Below are 17,255 nucleotides of genomic sequence, written 5' to 3'. Positions count from 1 at the left end.
TTATTCATTTGATCCTTTCTATTGGTCGACGTACATCCAGTGGCGGAGCCACCTTGACCTGACGGGGGTCATCTGACCCACATGAAATTTATAAAACTTAACTTATGTTATAGGTTTATTAACATACTTATTTTCTTGGTGATTTAGTAAAAATCTTCCTTTATGACCCCATGTCTTGTGTTCAAACCCCACACATACCTTTTAAGTTAATATAATATGAATAAATGACCCATGTAAACCGAATATCTAGCTCCCGCCACTGTGTACATCAGAGACCAGAGACCAATTCTGGTTCGATAGAGATAAACAAAAATGCTGGCCTAATAAATTTAGTAATCATGTCAAAAGATAATTACAACGACATTATATAGTAAGTTTCAAACAATAAATTTTCCAGCTGTTTTACTTTACATTTAACTTCGGCTAGAAAACCAACTTTTTGAATTATTGAAAATAGTTGAGACACAAGAACTACACTTTCGAGTATTTATGACGAATCTCATTTATGAATCTGCTCACAAATGTGGAGAGGAGTTATTGGCGTCTGAAGATCTAGTGTACTATATCTACTAGCTTAAGATCCGTGCAATTGCGCTGAAAAAATGTTATATATAAAACTAATTTTTATCTATTTGTATTCATTTATGTATTATGTATATAATTAAATTAGAGTAAAAACATAAATCAAAATAATACATCTTGTTTATTTATGATATTTTTTTGGTAAATAAATCAAGACAATCATTTTATTTATTTTATATTGTATATAATTAAATTTCAATGACATGGACATAAATGTACAGTATATTTTAATATAAATATTTATTATTGAGAATTCATATTCATATGATAAACAAAAAATTCTAATGTGCGATTTTTTTAATGAAAATTTCAATACTTTTTCAATTAAAATTTAGAAATTATCATACTTAAGTATTACTCTATGTTATATAGTTTAATTTTAAACTATATTATTATATAATATGAATGTCTAGTAAATTCATATTCATACGATTTATGATCATTTGTATCTTGTTATTATAAAAAAAAATTAAACCATTGATCACAAAATTTTAATGTGAGACATTTAACGTTTTTAATAATTTATAGTCGTTTTTAAAATTCAAAATATGACATATAATTTTTTTAATTTTTTATTATATGGTTAATGTAGTTGTTTAATATATTTTATTAATATAAAGTTAAAAAAAAAAGCTAAGATACAAAAATTATTATCAAATATTTATTATTCATAATCATTAATTGTTATATATACGTCAATCATATTAGGTAATTTCGTAGCTTTTATTTAAGGAAAGTGCGAGAATAATCTTTTGTGCACTATTTATCAATTTAATAGTTAGTTTAATAAAAATTATAATATAAGTTAAGATGGACCAACCTATTTTTTTTAAGAATTTTTAATTTCATTCTCATTGTGACACGTGGCTACAAAATAATGTTGTAATGTTTCTCAATTAATATATAAAGTATATGGTAGCTATCCACCAAAATAACAAAAAAAAAAACTAAAATCATTTCTTAATTAGTAATTTAACATAATATTTTGACATTTTTAACGCTATCCAGACTAGTCACGTGTTGCCACGTGTCGGTCCTCTGTCCCTGGCGATGCCGAAATGTTAATTCTCCAATGGCCAGAATTCGAACCCAGGTGGTGATACTCACAGCTGTAAGTCCTTTACCACTAGAGCTAGAAGCCCCAGTTATTTAATCAATAGTTAGTTACTACAATTTAATTAATTTGTATTCTGGATTGGTGGACCAATAACCATATTTTTGTAGTTCATACTTCAATTAGTGTGTACTAAAAGACCTCACAAAGAGAAAATCTCAAAATCAATTTTTTAAAAAAAAATCGGTGGTAAAAAATGTACTTATTTACATTTTCTTATCGTTACGAAAAGAATTCTTATATCAACTCAAGAGTTGAATTTTTCGGAGATCATCAAATCAATTTACGTATCTAACATGTGTATAGTTTTTGAAGCCGATCAGCGTGTATATAATCGACAATAAAAAATAACTTCAATTATAATGGAATGACGAAAACATGTAAAAATCAGGCACACAATTTTTATCAGCTAAAACTTTGATTAATAGAAACTATATAGTAGCGGTAACATGAAACTTTCATCACAAATAGGTTTATAAAAAGTGGTAGAATCATAATGAAACAAAAAAAAATATCTGAAACCCCATCAACCCCTTTTTGTATTTTCGTACTATCAACTTGGCGTAGCAACTTGTTGTCCTGTGACATTAAATCTTAGTGGATATACATTTTCAAAAAAAATATTAAGCAAGTATCGGAATGTTGTCGACTGGAGGTATAGTACGGTGTCAACAAGAAAAAGGAAAGTTCATGTTTACATATAACTAGGATAAGACCTGCGTTTTACGCAGGGTGAGTTAAATAAAACATACGGTATTGACAAAGTTAAGATTTATATATGATCAATTTTTTTTATATATATGTATACAGTGTTGGTTTGTTTGTATAATCATCTACACGTTGAACTGATAACAATTTTAGTTGGAATTGTGGATCAAAACTTAAAATTTATGATGGATCCGATATATTTTAGTATTTTCTTTTATTAACTTATAGGAGAATCAAAATTTTATATTTTTTTCGATTTTTAAGCTACACTAATGATGATACTTAATGATGGTATTCTTTGTTTTCAAGTTGCAACCGATACTTTCTATAGGATCAAAGTTAGGTTAACATGATATATATCATTAATTAATAAGAAAGAACATGATCATTAGCGTTTTCTTAAACTATGATAAACAATTAGGCAATTCATTCATTTGTGCCAAAGTTTTTTCTTAATCTTCAATATAATTTTCCTAATTTAAGTTCTAAAAAATTGTGTTGTAAAGAAAAAAATATTTGATATATAGATTCGTTTGGTAATTAATTTGTATGTATATTTTTTTTATTAACAAAACAGAATAGTTACTCTTACCAAAATTTCCATTATGCTATATATGTGTATCACATTAACGTTATTATTATGTTTTCCATGATTATATGTGAGTAGTTTTCCATAATCATATCTGAGTTGTTTCTTTTATTGATAATAGTTTAATACAATAAAATAAGAAAATTTAGTAATTCATAATATTATTAAATAACTAAATATTAGCACACATTATATTTTTCAACAAAAAAATTAAAATTATATTTTGTTTAATTTGATAAAAAGATGAAAATAACTTTTAACATAAAACAAAATATTAAAATTACTAAAATTACTAAAATCAATATTTTAAAAAAGTACGAAGACCATAGCAATACAATAAATTATATATATATATATATATATTATTACTTATATTATATGATTTACATATAATTATACTGTTATATTTTAATTATTCAGTTTATTGGGTTTGATCGGTTTATAAAGATTTCAATATTATGTTAAGGTCGTTTATATTCCCTATTAACTACTATGAATTGCACGTATTATATGTTTCCTTAATTCCCAAATAAATATTATCAATGCTTGCCTTGATGACAAAGTATTTACATTTTAAATAAGATTTTCCTTAATTACATATTACCAAATTGTGTATCAAGACACTATATTTGATATTTAATCATCAGATTTTTTCAGATAATAATCTTTAATTATTTCTTTTAATAAGGAAAAGATAACAAACCTAATAGTAAGTCAATCTTCGAAGTCGATATTCGTTCGTTTCTATTAAAAAAAAATTATGCATCAAACCAACATCAACAATACAAAATACGATATGGGCTCCGTATATAATCTCGATTTGGTTAGCCGATTAGGTTAACCATTATTAACATATTTCGATTTCGTTTGGTTAACCATTATTAATCTACATATATAATGGTTAAACAATAATCCATACCAAGTATACAATCTTCTTCTGCTCAGTTTGCTGTTCTTCTCTTGTTGTTGCGATATGGGCTCTGTATATAATCTCTTACGTATGTGCTGTTTAAGGTACGAAGCTTCTGAGATTGATAAATGATATTATTAAGACGATGTAAAAGTAATATTGTTCACCAGTCCAAGAGATCAGAACTTATTAAAACCAAATCACTAATTGATCACTAAAGCTTTGATCCCCATAGTTATTGTAGTAAGGTTTGAGCTGTGAAGATATCTACAGAAAACCTAATGTTAAGTTGTATGATCATATGTAAATTGTTTCATATAAATGTAAGTCAAAGGTTCGTAGTACATAACCGAATGTAAGATGACTTGTTGAACGTTTTATTATGGACCAATTTTTTATTATGCTTGTGTCTCACTAATTTATTATGCTCGTGTTAACCAAATGTTTATAAGTATAGTTTATGTAAATAATGTACCTAGTGAAGATGAGAATTAAATTTGGACCAACTTTTTTTCAATTGATTGTAAAGCTGTCACGTAAAGTAAATTGATATCTTAATTGATTGACAACTCAGCAAGGTTCTTTTTTAATTATTACAAACTTAAGGTTATATCTTTTCAAATGTTTCTCAATTAATATATAAGGGATTCTAATAGTATAGTTTTAGAGATTATATACAACAATTTGATTATTTGCATTACTTTTCCACGAGTCTAGTAAAACCCCCTACATAATGTTTTATCTCAATCTAAAAAAAAAAATCGTAAATTCATTGTGAGTTTTCACAATTCATCTGAATTATAATGCAACTAAAGCCATATATCTGCCTAAAAATCATTTTCAACCATATTCTATTTTTATTTTAAAATAGAGTTTGAAGTAAAAAGTTTTTTTTAAAACTTTACTCTATTTTCTACTAAATAATAGAAAATGAAACTATTCCTTAAATGGTGTAATAGTTTATTTTACTCATTCTCTATTTATTAATTCAAAATGAAATAGGATTTGAGGGAAATTAGGTTTCACTATATCATTATTTTATTTTTAAATAATACTGGAGTAATACATTAAAGATGATATAACTCAAAATTGATTAACACTTACAAATTATAGTCTAGATTTACTATTTTATCATTTTTCTATCAGTCAAATATATTTTATCTTACATAACTATCACCAATCTCTAATTAAAATTTGATTAAAGGAGGGAGGGGCCGGTCACAAGACCAATTAGACATCTCTAAGCGAAGAGAACGTGTGTGATGATGCACTGAGATAGTGAGGGACCGACCAGTGAGTCTACCACTTCTACCACACAAAAAAAACAAGTATAAAAATTCATGATAAATAGTTGCCTTTTCACGAAACTAACTTATATTCTATATTAAGAGAATATTATGCCTAACTAAAACTTTTCCGAGAAATTGGATCAAACAGTGATTCTGAGCAAAAGGAAAAACCTTTCACCGAAAGTGTTCTTGTCATTATAAATTCTATTATAATCAAGACCAATATAAAATAGCTTCTAGAAAAGAAAAATTGGGTAGAAAAGTTTAGCTTTGATACTCGTATTTTATATTATTGAATTGAGCTGATAGGTTAGTCTAATTGGAAAGCGAATGAGTTATAGCTAGAGATCAAAATAAACTTTATTCATATGATTCTTTCATGCTTAGATGAGCTGGGCCAATAAACAAACGCTTTTAGATAAATAAAATTATGGAATAGTAGTAATTGTCATATATAAAAGTACTATTCAAAATGTGACCCCAAGAAAAACTTATTAGTGCTGTTCGTTTCACTGACGCGGGTTTTTGCGGCTGCGGCTGCGGCTGAGTCTGCGGCTGCGGCTGCGGCCATTCGTTTGGTTGTTGTTCGTTTTGTAGCCGCAGACTCAGCCGCAGCCGCAGCCGCAGCTTGTTGTTCGTTTCGTAAACGCAGGACATTGCCGCAGCCGCAGCCGCAGCCGCAGAAAGTAGATTTAATTCTGTTCGTTTGGTTGCCGCAGACGCAATTTTCATTTATTTCATATTTTAATTTTATGAATTTTTAAAATTATATTTTAAATAAATAAAATATTATAAAATTGTAAGACTTATATGCAAATCAAACTCGCCTTCTTGTGGTCTTAATGTATCCTTCGCAAACTTGAGAAGAGCACTCAAAACTTCATCAAGCTTCCTTTGGACCGTATCCACTGATCTTTGATACCTTGCAGCAATATCCCGCTTCGTCTTATCTTGACCAACAGTCTCGAGAAACATCGCCACAGATTCTTCAAGGTAGACATGGTGAGTTTCTTTCAATCCATATCGCTCAGCTAGCATCTTGCACAAAGCTTCAAAAGTCCTTTGATTCATTCGAAGAATGTCATAACATTGCTGATCAGATTCATACATAAGTTGTTGAACATGTCGCCATCCTGCTCCTCGATCTGTTCTATGACTCAATCTCTCGGTAATAGGCACATCAAACAAACCAAGTTCATCATCATAATCACCATCCTCATCTTCCAAAATCCATCTTTCAAGCATCTACAACACAATATTAAATAAATCATCATTAAAATTACAGCAGATGTCTATATGAGTTTATAAGTCTATTAGTCTATTAGACCTAGACTTTGGCGCTGAGTTTATAAACGTAATTAGAGCAGATGAGTTTATAAGACCAAGCACACATTAGACCAATCACACATTAGACCAAACGTAATGAGTTTATTTCACAGACATAAGAGAAGTAAACATTTTGTTACCAGATTCAAAACCAAGTCTACTAAACCAGCATATACAAAAGGCAGTTTCATACAAAGATCAGACCAAAAGCAAAAGTTCCATACTAGTCCTAAGTTCCATAATAGTCCTAAGCTTCATAGTCACGTTTTATCTTGGTCCTAAGCTCTATAAACTTAGTCTTAGCTTCATCTGTCTTCATTGTTATAAAAGCCCTTCTGCTCCCTTCACTGTCTATAAGATGTTCCATTGCTGCTTCATATAATGGAGACCACTCTCTCACTCCAGGCAATGTGTACAGAATCTCTAACACATTCTCAACACTAGAAGCTTCTTGACGCTCCATTGAAGCTTCTTGACGCTCCAACATCCGTTCTGCTATCTTGTTCTTCACCATAAGCGCTTCAGTACAATTGTCACAAGCTTCTACAACCATATCCTTCTCCTTACGCCTTCTTTTTCCTCTCGAACTTCCAGAATGAGTCTGAGTTTGGCGCTGGGTTTGTGTTTGCAGCTGCGGCTGAGTTTCTGTCTCTGCTGCTGCTTGAGTTTCTGCTGCTGGCTGAGAATCGACTTCATCACCATCATCTACACCCACTCCAGAGTTCAAGCTTGCTTCTCCATGTTGAGCACTCCATCCTTCTGCTCCAGTTACTACTACAGCACCAAATTCTTCTTCAAACATATCCATATTAAATTCTTCTTTCCATACAGATCTTCTAATCCCAGGACACTCCTATATAACAAAAAAAAAATAAAGAGTAAGTTAATGAGGAATCATGAAGCAAATATAAGCAAATGAAGCAAAAGAAAATACACAGAAGAGATAAGAGAAACTGACCTTTTCACGCTCACTCCACCAATCATCTGACATATCAACCCTTCCCATGCTGTCAAACCCAAGACCTGTCTTATTCTTAATCAACTTCCTAAATTTGACGTACTTCTTTCTACTTGTGTCGTACTTGTTCTTCAACAAAGGCCACTCAAGAAATCCTTTCTTAAACCTCTTTTCGAACGCGTCTATGATGTTCTGTTTCCCTACTTTATTCATTGATGTCGTTCTATTTCCTTTTCTTCTCTTTTCCGCATAGAGTTCGAAAAAATACCTAACTTCTTCAGGAGTCCAAGTCTAAATCACAGAAACACATAAACTCAAGTTCTATACTGACCTAAAGACAGTTCAGTTCCCTACACTACTCAAGTTCTATACTGACCTAAAGCAATACAGTTTCATACATATAACAAGAAAGACTAGTGTGAGAGAGCCTTACCTCTTTTGCCATCTTAAAAAGTGAGGAACAGCGGTAGAGAGTGAGCTTGAGATGACAGAGCCTGCAAAAAAGAAGAGAGAAACCGAGTAGAGTCAATAACCAGAACCGCTGTGTCTATTCTTTAACACAAACCCATCAGAGATATTATACAAACCCATAAAAGACAAACAAAGACAAGAAGATGTACAATGCTTACAAGAGAGAGAGCTGGAGAGGAACAGGGACAGTCTGAGCAAGCTGGAGAGGAACAGGGACAGTCTGAGGAAAAAAAATCAAATGTCAGTTCAAAAGTTCTATTCTTTACCAAGCAAGTAAGAACATTTCAAGTAAACAGAGAACTAAGGAAACAAACCTTACTAAAGAGGGTCTGAGCTTGGAGAGAGTGATGGAAGTGAACACCTCGGAGAAGAGCTCGAGACAGAGAGCTTGTGAGAGCCTGCGACCTGCAAAAAAAAAATAACAGACCTTTAGAGCCAGAGCATCAGACTCAAAAAAAATAACTTGTTTTGTGACTTAAAACCACTTGGAAAGAGAGCTCCATGAACAGAGAGAGAACCATACAACCTAGAGCAAAGACAACTAGTACACTTGGAAGTAACTTGAGCAATTCATAAACACAGGTGAGCCTTGTAAAAATTAGAGTAAGACATGGCAAAGGATACAAAAAAAAGCTAGAAGCAAAACCCATCAATTGACCAACAAACAAACTGTAAACATTCAATGACTATCAAGCTTAAACAAACTCTATCAAGCTTAAACAATAAGCAATAAAAAAACCTTTTGTATAAACCTTTACTCTCACAAAAAAAAATCTAGACAACAAACCTATGAAGCTTAAACAGAGTAGAACATCAACAGCATCAAACAAAAGAAGCTAATGAAGCTAACAGCATCAAACAAAAGAAGCTAACAACATATCACACACACAAAAACTGAAGTAATAACACCCGATTAAGAATCAAATCAATATCTGAATGGAACCTTAACTCTTAACTCTTAATACAATCATCACAAAATCCCAAAACAGAGAAACCCATCAAACATCTAAATCGCAAATACATCTGAAAAACAAATAAGAACCCATCAAACATCTGAACTAAGACATGAGCTTTGTGTAAGAGGTTCCTTACGAGAGAGTGAGAGACAGACGAAGCTTGGGAGATGCTAGGGAGAGCTTCGAGATGAGTAGATCGAGAGAGAGAGCTTCGAGATGTCCGAGACTGAGAGAGAGAGCTCTGGAGATGGGTTTCAACTGAGCTTGAATCTGCAACACAACACATTCATCAGACTCGGACCAAAGAGGAAGCGTTAGAACATAAGTATCAAGCAGAGCTTGAATCTGCAATATACCTCGGAGAAGAGAGAGAGCGTCGGAGAAGAGAGAGAGAGCTCTGGAGAAGGGTTTCCGTCGGAGAAGAGAGATGGAGAGAGAGAGAGAGCTTGAGAAGGGTTTGTGTCGGGGAAGAGAGTTGAGAGAGAGAGAGAGAGCGAGATGGAGAGAGAGCTCGAGGTCGGAGATTGAGAGACCGAGAGAACTCGGAGATGGATCAAGTCATCTCACACTTGCTGATGGAGAGAGGGCTCAGATCGAGAGAGATGGAGAGAGAGATCGAGAGAGATGGATAAAGAGATCGAGATCGAGAGAGATGGAAGAGCTGCGTCAATGGGAGAAGGAGTTGCGTCTGCGGCTATTAGGGTTAGGTATATTTGTAAATACTGAATTATATTAGGGGCAAAAATGTAAATATCTTAAGTCAACGCACGATTTAAGTCGCGATCGCGGGATTTTTCGGCGGCAGACGCAACACTCGGCGTCAGACGCGGCGGTTAGACGCAGGTGCCTGCGTCAATCAAACGAACAAGATTTTTGAAAAAAATCGCCGCAGCCGCAAGAACCTGCGGCGACGAAACGAACAGCACTATCTTACTAGATCAAATAAGAGTTGGATTCTATTTCGAAAACCATATGAAATCAATGAGAATAAGAATTTTGATCCAAGGCTTATAGAAATAATTGAATAACCCTAAGTACGCAAAACTTGTTTTCCCTTCTCATTAAGGTGAGAGTGACATCATCACCAAGTCACTCTGCAACGTCATGAAGCTCCCCTAAGCAAATGAAAAAGGGATAAGTTTCATCGCATTCTCTTGTCTTTGTCCATCTCTCTCTTTCTTCTCATTTCCTCACATCTTCCTCTCTCTCCAAAAAAAAATCAAAGCAATCCAACAAAAGAAAAAAGATCTCATCATTACAAGTTTCTTTTCTCCATTATATTTACACACACACTTCTCCTCCCTTTTAATCATATAGCCCACACCAAGAGAGGAAAACATTAAAAAACCACCAAAAACTCCCTCAGATTCACCAAAATGGATATTGCTAGTAATAACAAAGCAATAAAGCTAAAAGTTAGGGACCAACTTCTTCAAGGCCACGAGATGACCACTAAGGTTCAGCAACTCCTCTCTCAAGACGGGTCGGATTTGGGTCCAGCGAAGGATCTCGTGGAGAAAATATTGGGGTCTTTCAATGACATAATCTCTGCTCTTGATTCCTTCGAACCCATCTCCCCGTCTGCTCTAGTCACAGCCGTCGAAGGCTCTCAAAATGCTTCCTGCGACAACGACGGCAAGCTTGAGGATTCTGGCGATAGTCATAAAAAATTGGGACCAGTTAAGGGTAAAAGAGGATGCTACAAGAGAAAGTAAGTTTCACCTTCTCTCGCTTACTTTTTTGTTACCATGTTAAGTTTCAGAGTCTCCAACTTAAATCAATCAGGGATAAGTGAATTAGCTTAATCCCTTTACATATTAGTTGATTTTTTTTTTGTCATCATTAGTTGATTATTTCTCCAATTATCGATTACAATTCACACACACAAGAGTTTCAATCCAAGTTAATTATGATACGGTTGTGGTATTAGTAATTACGACTAGGTTATAAGCTAGTATCTCTTTTTTTACTAATTTACCATAGTGATATAGAGTTTAAAATAATCATTGTCATTCTATTTGGTTAACAATGATCATACAATATAAATCAATTGATCTGGATTCGAACTAATAAAGAAGGCGATCATTTAGGATCTAGTGATGTGCTTGGTCCACAAACAAACAAGATATTTAGCTTTGGTTCCAAGACTAATAATTACATAAAACGCCAAATTTTTTTATTTATAAGTTTACAACAATTTGAGCAGGAAGAAATCAGAGACATGGACTGTAGAGTCTACCGTACTTGAGGACACATTTTCTTGGAGGAAATATGGACAGAAACAGATTCTTAATACCAAATTCCCAAGGTTAACTTTACCCTTATATTCATCAACAATATAAAGAGACGTGTAATAGATTCATGTTGGTGGTGCATTACTAATTTACTATACATGGACCGCATTTATATATACCATCTATGTTGTCTAGATTTAAATGGTTGTGGAATATACATTTAGTCTAAATATTTCTTTTGTTCATTAATGTTTTGCAGAAGTTACTTTAGGTGCACACACAAATACACTCAAGGGTGCAAGGCAACAAAGCAAGTGCAGAAGCTAGAGTCTGAGCCCAGGATGTTCAGCATCACATACATCGGAAACCACACGTGTAATACCAACGAAGTAACACCCAAAATCAAGCCTTGTATTCATCACGATGAGATCATCACGGATTCTGAAGAGATCCAGAGTCCTAGTTTGATGACCTCGATGAAGGAAGAGGAAGAAAATCACCATCATGGTTCGTCAACGGAGAGTGACTTGCAATTGGTGTGGCAGGAAATGTTGGTCTTTGAAGAGGAACACCATCATCATCATGAGGCTGTTTACGGTTGTGGTGAAACTAGTACATCTATCAATGGTTTGGATTCCGCGGATCTGTGGAGTTGGCAGCAGTTTTCGGTTTAGCCAAAATGAGCAGCTCTCTTATTTCAAAAGATGTTCGAATCTAGCTTGATTTTTACATTATTATAGAATGGAAAATCTATATTTTGTCATCTTATTTAGAGAATTAATCATCCGGCTAATAGAATGGAACATACATATATAAGGTTATCTTAAATGAGCCTATTGTACATATGTTAGAATATTGTAATGATACTCTTGTTGGATTAAGTATAAAGTCTCTTCTCTTATATTCCCATCTACTAAACTAGTTTCTACTCGTAGTCCCTTTCGCTCAATTACAATATCGTTGTATAATTCAGAAATTACATGTTTCAAAATGCGCTGCGTTAACCGAGTTTTAAAATTAATATAATTTAGTTACCAATATTAGATGAGAATATATAACAGCCAGATATCTTAAAATTACCTATGTTACATGGAAACGGAAGCGGGTACGTGGAATCAGAAGCGTATGGAAGCGCAAAAGCGAGATTTTTTTAAAAAAAAAGGAAACGGATACGTGTTGGAAACGTATCTATATGTATATATATAAAAAAATTTAAAAAATCTAAAACTAAAAATTATATGATTTAAATTTAAAATAAAGCAGTTATTAATTTATAATAATTTTTGAAATGATTTCATATTAAAACTGTGAAATTAACATATATTAAATTTAAAATAAATTATTATATTAGTATATTTAATACTTTATAATTAATTGACATAATATATTTGAATATATGATTTATCTTTAATAAAAACCTCAATGCATAAAAATAACTTACAGTATTAATTTTAATATTTGTATATTTCTATTGTCTCTATTCAATACTATTAAAATTTGGATTTTATATAAATTTAAAACTATAATTTTATATTTTTATTGATATAAGACATTGTGTTTTTTTTGTAAAGAATGGAAGCATGGAATTGAGAATATTATATTTTAGAAGCATTTTGGAAGCGAGATTCTGTAAGCTTCTACAAAATTCCAATTCTGATTCCGGTTCCGAAATGAGAAACAGACGTCCGACGAAGCTTCCGTACAACATAAAAAACTACTCTCCAATTAATTACTATTTAATCTCTGATGATTAAGTAAATTGCTAGGTGTAGACCAACTGCCCGACTTCTGTCTACTGGCTTTTAAAGCATGGCCAAGTGTACTCACTACAGAGATGTTAGTCGCTACATTCTACCAATGTTACCCTTTAATTAGTGCATCAATAATGGTTGGTATTGTCACCGAGGAGAAGCTGGTTTCAGGACACCTCTCCATCTCCATGTTGCTAAGGGTCCTTCTCCGTCCCTTGAATAAGGTTATTTTCCTTGTCGCACTGTGGTATTTGTTTATCCTCCGTGGATTCTGTGTGTTGAAACAGTATAAAGAGATTAGGGCTTTGAAGTGTCCAGATGAAGGGTATGTTGAGTAGGGGATTTAATTTGTATCGGGTGTTGCTTCTTTTTGGGTGTTATTTTGGTTTCGCAAAGTGGTTTGTGTGTAGTCATCGTGAACGAGTGGTTCAGATGAGGATGCTGCTATTCTTCTTGAAGTCCTCTGTAATGCATGCTCTCTTGCTCTCTGTTCGTAGCAAGAAGACCGGTTAGTCGTAGTCAATTAAGTTCTTGTTCTATTATCTCTTGTTAGCTTGTTTCTTGGATTCTCTTAGCAAGGTGTAGTTATGGTTTATTTGTGTTGTTTAGCTGCTCGTGTCCTATCCTTTTGAGCTTAAGTTTCCCACTGTTGGGATTTGGTTTCCGGAGATCGGTATGTGTTCTGCTGGATTTAGTGTTTCACCATATATCTTTCTATGTTATCAATGAAATTCTTCGTATGGGAAAAAAAGACAGATGAATAAAAGTTATAAATAATCGATACTTTAGAACATCTACTGGCCAAATGTCAAACTATTACTGGTTTTGCCTTTAAATAAATAAACAAAATTAAAATATTTAATAAAACATAATAAAATAATACTATTTTGTGGCTAACAAACTCATTTTAGGATTTAACCGGTAAGGTTGCCCTAAGGTTTTATAGTGTTTGAACATTTTTTCAAAAATCTACACTAATAATACTAAAATAAAAAAAATATTTAAAACAAAATGGGAATTCCGTTAAAACCAAAACAAAGTGAGCGAGTGGTTCAGATGAGGATGTTGCAATTCTTCTTGAAGTCCTCTGCGGTGCGTGCTCCCTTGCTCTCTGTTCATAGCAAGAAGACTGGCTAGTCGTAGTCAATTAAGTTCTTGTTATGTTATCTCTTGTTAGCTTGTTTCTTGGATTCTCTTATGATAATTTAAAATATACAATAAGCAAAATAAATAATTTGATAAATATTTTTATAGATGATTTATAAAGCATATAATATGAACTTTAGAAGATGTTAATAGTTATTATGATAATTTATATAAAATATAATACTTTTAAATAAGAATATAAAATCATTATATTGATTTATATAAACTGTTTGTCGTTTATTATTTTATGTATTTTAAAAATATTAAAAAGTGATCTATATTAAATAATATCGACCAATCAATTTATATTTTTTTTAGGATTTCATATATGATCGACCCATAAGAAAAAGTCTCTTAAGTCACTTTTCAATTAATATATAATAGGATAGTAGAATGAAATTTTAAAATAAAATTTATAAAGTAATTTATAAGCTCTCATAGATGACATACAAACTCTTATAATAATTTAAAATATACAATAAGCCAAGATAAATAATTTGATAAATGTGTTTATAGATGATTTATAAAGCATGTAATACGAGCTTTAGAAGATGTTAATAGTTATTATGATAATCTATACAAAATATAATGCTTTTAAATAAGAATATAAAATAATTATATTTATTTATATAAACAGTGTGTTGTTTATTATTGTATGTATTTTATAAATATAAAAAATGATCAGTTATTTCTCTTTCTATAATTTAAACAATTAGTTATCATAAATAATTATTTGTAATATTATATACATTATTTGGCAAATGATATTAATAGGTTATAGACTTACACTTCTTTTTAGATCTAAATAAAATAAATAAATTAAAAATCATCGACCAATCAAATTATAATAATTTTGTGAGAGTTCACCTATGGTCGACACTTAAGCAAAAGTCACTAAAGTGATTCATATTTCAAGATCACATGTAAGCCAAAAAGAAAGATCACTGACACATTTATTATTGGGGAATTAGGGGCCATATCCATAATATATGAACAATTAAGAATATGTACATAGCAACACTTAGGCTACAATATAATATATATTACTGAAAAATTGGACAATAATGTCCTTGACTGCGGGTGAAAAGAAATGAGATATCTTTGTCTCTTGTTCCATGAAATTGATAGAAGAGATTTTGAGCAGGAGTTGGAAAACAGAAAAAGGTACATCAGAGAGTTACAATTGTGGAGTGTTCAAAGAAATTGGAGAATCACCTTCAGGATTACAATGGAGATTGAAGTTCGTGATGGCGCGACTTCCGAAAAATGATCAAGTGTGAATGAAAAGAATTAGGGGGTCAAGTAACAATTTCGTTGATAGTGAGGTAAACATGTGAATCAATATCTTTAAGAAGATGAAAAATAATACGAAAGATTTAATTGGGGAAGATGAACAGTAACTTGTGTCATTTGTTCCATACTATTTTTTAATTATAGTGTAGTATGCTACACTTCTCATCTTCTCTTTTGAAAATTGTATGTCCTTCTCTGCCTTCTAATTCTTCTGCTTCGCTACTCCATCAGTTCCATTGTTTTGTCCTCCAACACCGCCGCCACTCATCACCACCCTAGAATCAGATGTTTGGCTTGCACTAGAGAAGAACAATGCTCTTTGTTAATATGTCTCATTCCATAGTATTGTAACAAATAGAATTGAATGGAGATTCATGGTAATATTAAAAGTTATGCTAGTGAGGCAGAAACTTATAGTACTTTACCTCTTCACATTTACATGTTTCTTGTATGCAGAATATGGAAAAGATTGATATTTTTAAAATTATTTTCTTTCTAGTGGCATGCTTTAGTGCATATGTTGCGTATATTGGTGTCTATACTAAATATGTGGTACAATAGTATAGCATAATGTTCGTAATATTCACTACAAGAAAACAGCGGTATTCTGACGGACGTTCCGACGGAAAATGAATTCCTCGGAATATACCGAGGAATTTCCGAGGCAATTCCGAGGAAACACAAAATTTGGCTTCCTCGGAATTTCCTCGGAATATTCCGACGGAATTCCGAGGAAAATTCATCTCGTCGGAATATTCCGACGGAATACCGAGGAAACTAGTATTCCTCGGAAAAAACCGATGAATTCCGAGGAAATATTATAGACGTTAGAGAGCCGTTGGAGAGCCGTTGGGGGATTTTAAAAATTCCGAGGAAATTCCGACGAACTAGCCGTTTGCATCGGAATTCCGTCGGAATTTCCTCGGACTGTCGGCAGGATTTCAACTATAAATACAAGCACCCCTCTTCCTCTTCATTCACTCCATATCTTCATCCTCCCTCTCACTTTCTTTACACACGAATTTGATTCATAAAAAACATGTCTTCTTCAAATTATTTTCGTTCTTGGATCGATCGACCTCATTTGGATCCGAACACGAGATTGCTTACGGAAGAATACCAACAAGGTATAACCGAATTCATGGGGTTAGTTCACCGACAACCGGAAGCAAAAACAGGTATGTTAAGATGTCCTTGCTCTAATTGTAAAAATAAAAAAGTTATTAAACAATGGGATGTTTGGACTCATCTATATTTGAGTGGGTTTACACGAAGTTACAAAATTTGGTATCATCATGGAGAAACTGATTATGAACATGGTAGTACTAGCGAACCTCAGCCAGCGGTTAGATTAGAAGATCCAATTAGAACGGATGTAGATTACGGTGTAGGTACTGAGCAGATGGTAAATGATCATTTTAGAGGGGAAGATTTACCCAATGCCGAAGCTAGGAGATTTTATGATATGTTGGATGCTGGAAAGCAACCATTGTACGAAGGTTGCAGAGATGGTCATTCAGCTTTATCATCTGCTACAAGATTGATGGGCATTAAGACGGATTATAATTTGGCTGAAGACTGTGTGGATGCGATTGCTGATTATGTAAAAGGTATTCTACCCGAAGATAATGTAGCTCCTGGCTCATACTACGAGGTTCACAACTCAGAAGAGAAGACGTTCGAGTACGACTTACGATGCTGGTGTTTGTTCTGCATCAGGAGATGATGTATACTACGGACACATAAATGAGATTTTGGAAATCAAGTATTTGGGCATGGTTGGATTGCGCTGTACTGTTTTCTATTGTGACTGGCACGACAACACTCCAGATCGAGGTGTGAGAACAGATGCATTTGGTGTTACATCAGTAAATTCAAGACGGAAGCTGCAATATTATGATCCTTTCATTCTTGCTTCTCAGGCCGAT

General features: G+C 32.8%; 3 protein-coding genes across 4 annotated transcripts; 1 reads left to right on the top strand and 2 right to left on the bottom strand.

The window, feature by feature from the left end:
• Positions 1-5,981: 5,981 nt before the first annotated feature.
• On the bottom strand, positions 5,982-6,437 carry LOC117126849. The gene has a single exon (XM_033276008.1). The coding sequence runs from the start codon at positions 6,435-6,437 to the stop codon at positions 5,982-5,984; it is 456 nt and encodes a 151-aa protein (XP_033131899.1).
• Positions 6,438-6,634: 197 nt separating this feature from the next.
• LOC117126675 lies at positions 6,635-9,449 on the bottom strand. Its single transcript, XM_033275405.1, has 6 exons — positions 9,040-9,449; positions 8,262-8,352; positions 8,106-8,167; positions 7,910-7,970; positions 7,477-7,767; positions 6,635-7,371 (listed from the first exon to the last, which is right to left on the bottom strand). Exons 4-6 carry the CDS (start codon positions 7,919-7,921, stop codon positions 6,766-6,768), a joined length of 909 nt encoding a protein of 302 aa, XP_033131296.1. The 5' UTR covers positions 7,922-7,970; positions 8,106-8,167; positions 8,262-8,352; positions 9,040-9,449; the 3' UTR covers positions 6,635-6,765.
• A 606-nt stretch (positions 9,450-10,055) lies between these two features.
• WRKY70 (probable WRKY transcription factor 70) lies at positions 10,056-12,038 on the top strand. Of its 2 annotated transcripts, NM_001301918.1 has the most exon segments (3): positions 10,280-10,614; positions 11,110-11,211; positions 11,397-11,811. In NM_001301918.1, coding segments are annotated over 3 exon segments (852 nt in total).
• Positions 12,039-17,255: the final 5,217 nt, after the last annotated feature.

Source organism: Brassica rapa, chromosome A07 (assembly GCF_000309985.2).
Source record: "Brassica rapa cultivar Chiifu-401-42 chromosome A07, CAAS_Brap_v3.01, whole genome shotgun sequence".
NCBI lineage: Eukaryota > Viridiplantae > Streptophyta > Magnoliopsida > Brassicales > Brassicaceae > Brassica > Brassica rapa.
The sequence above is the reverse complement of the archived record's forward strand: the minus strand, read 5'-3'. Positions and strand labels throughout refer to the sequence as shown.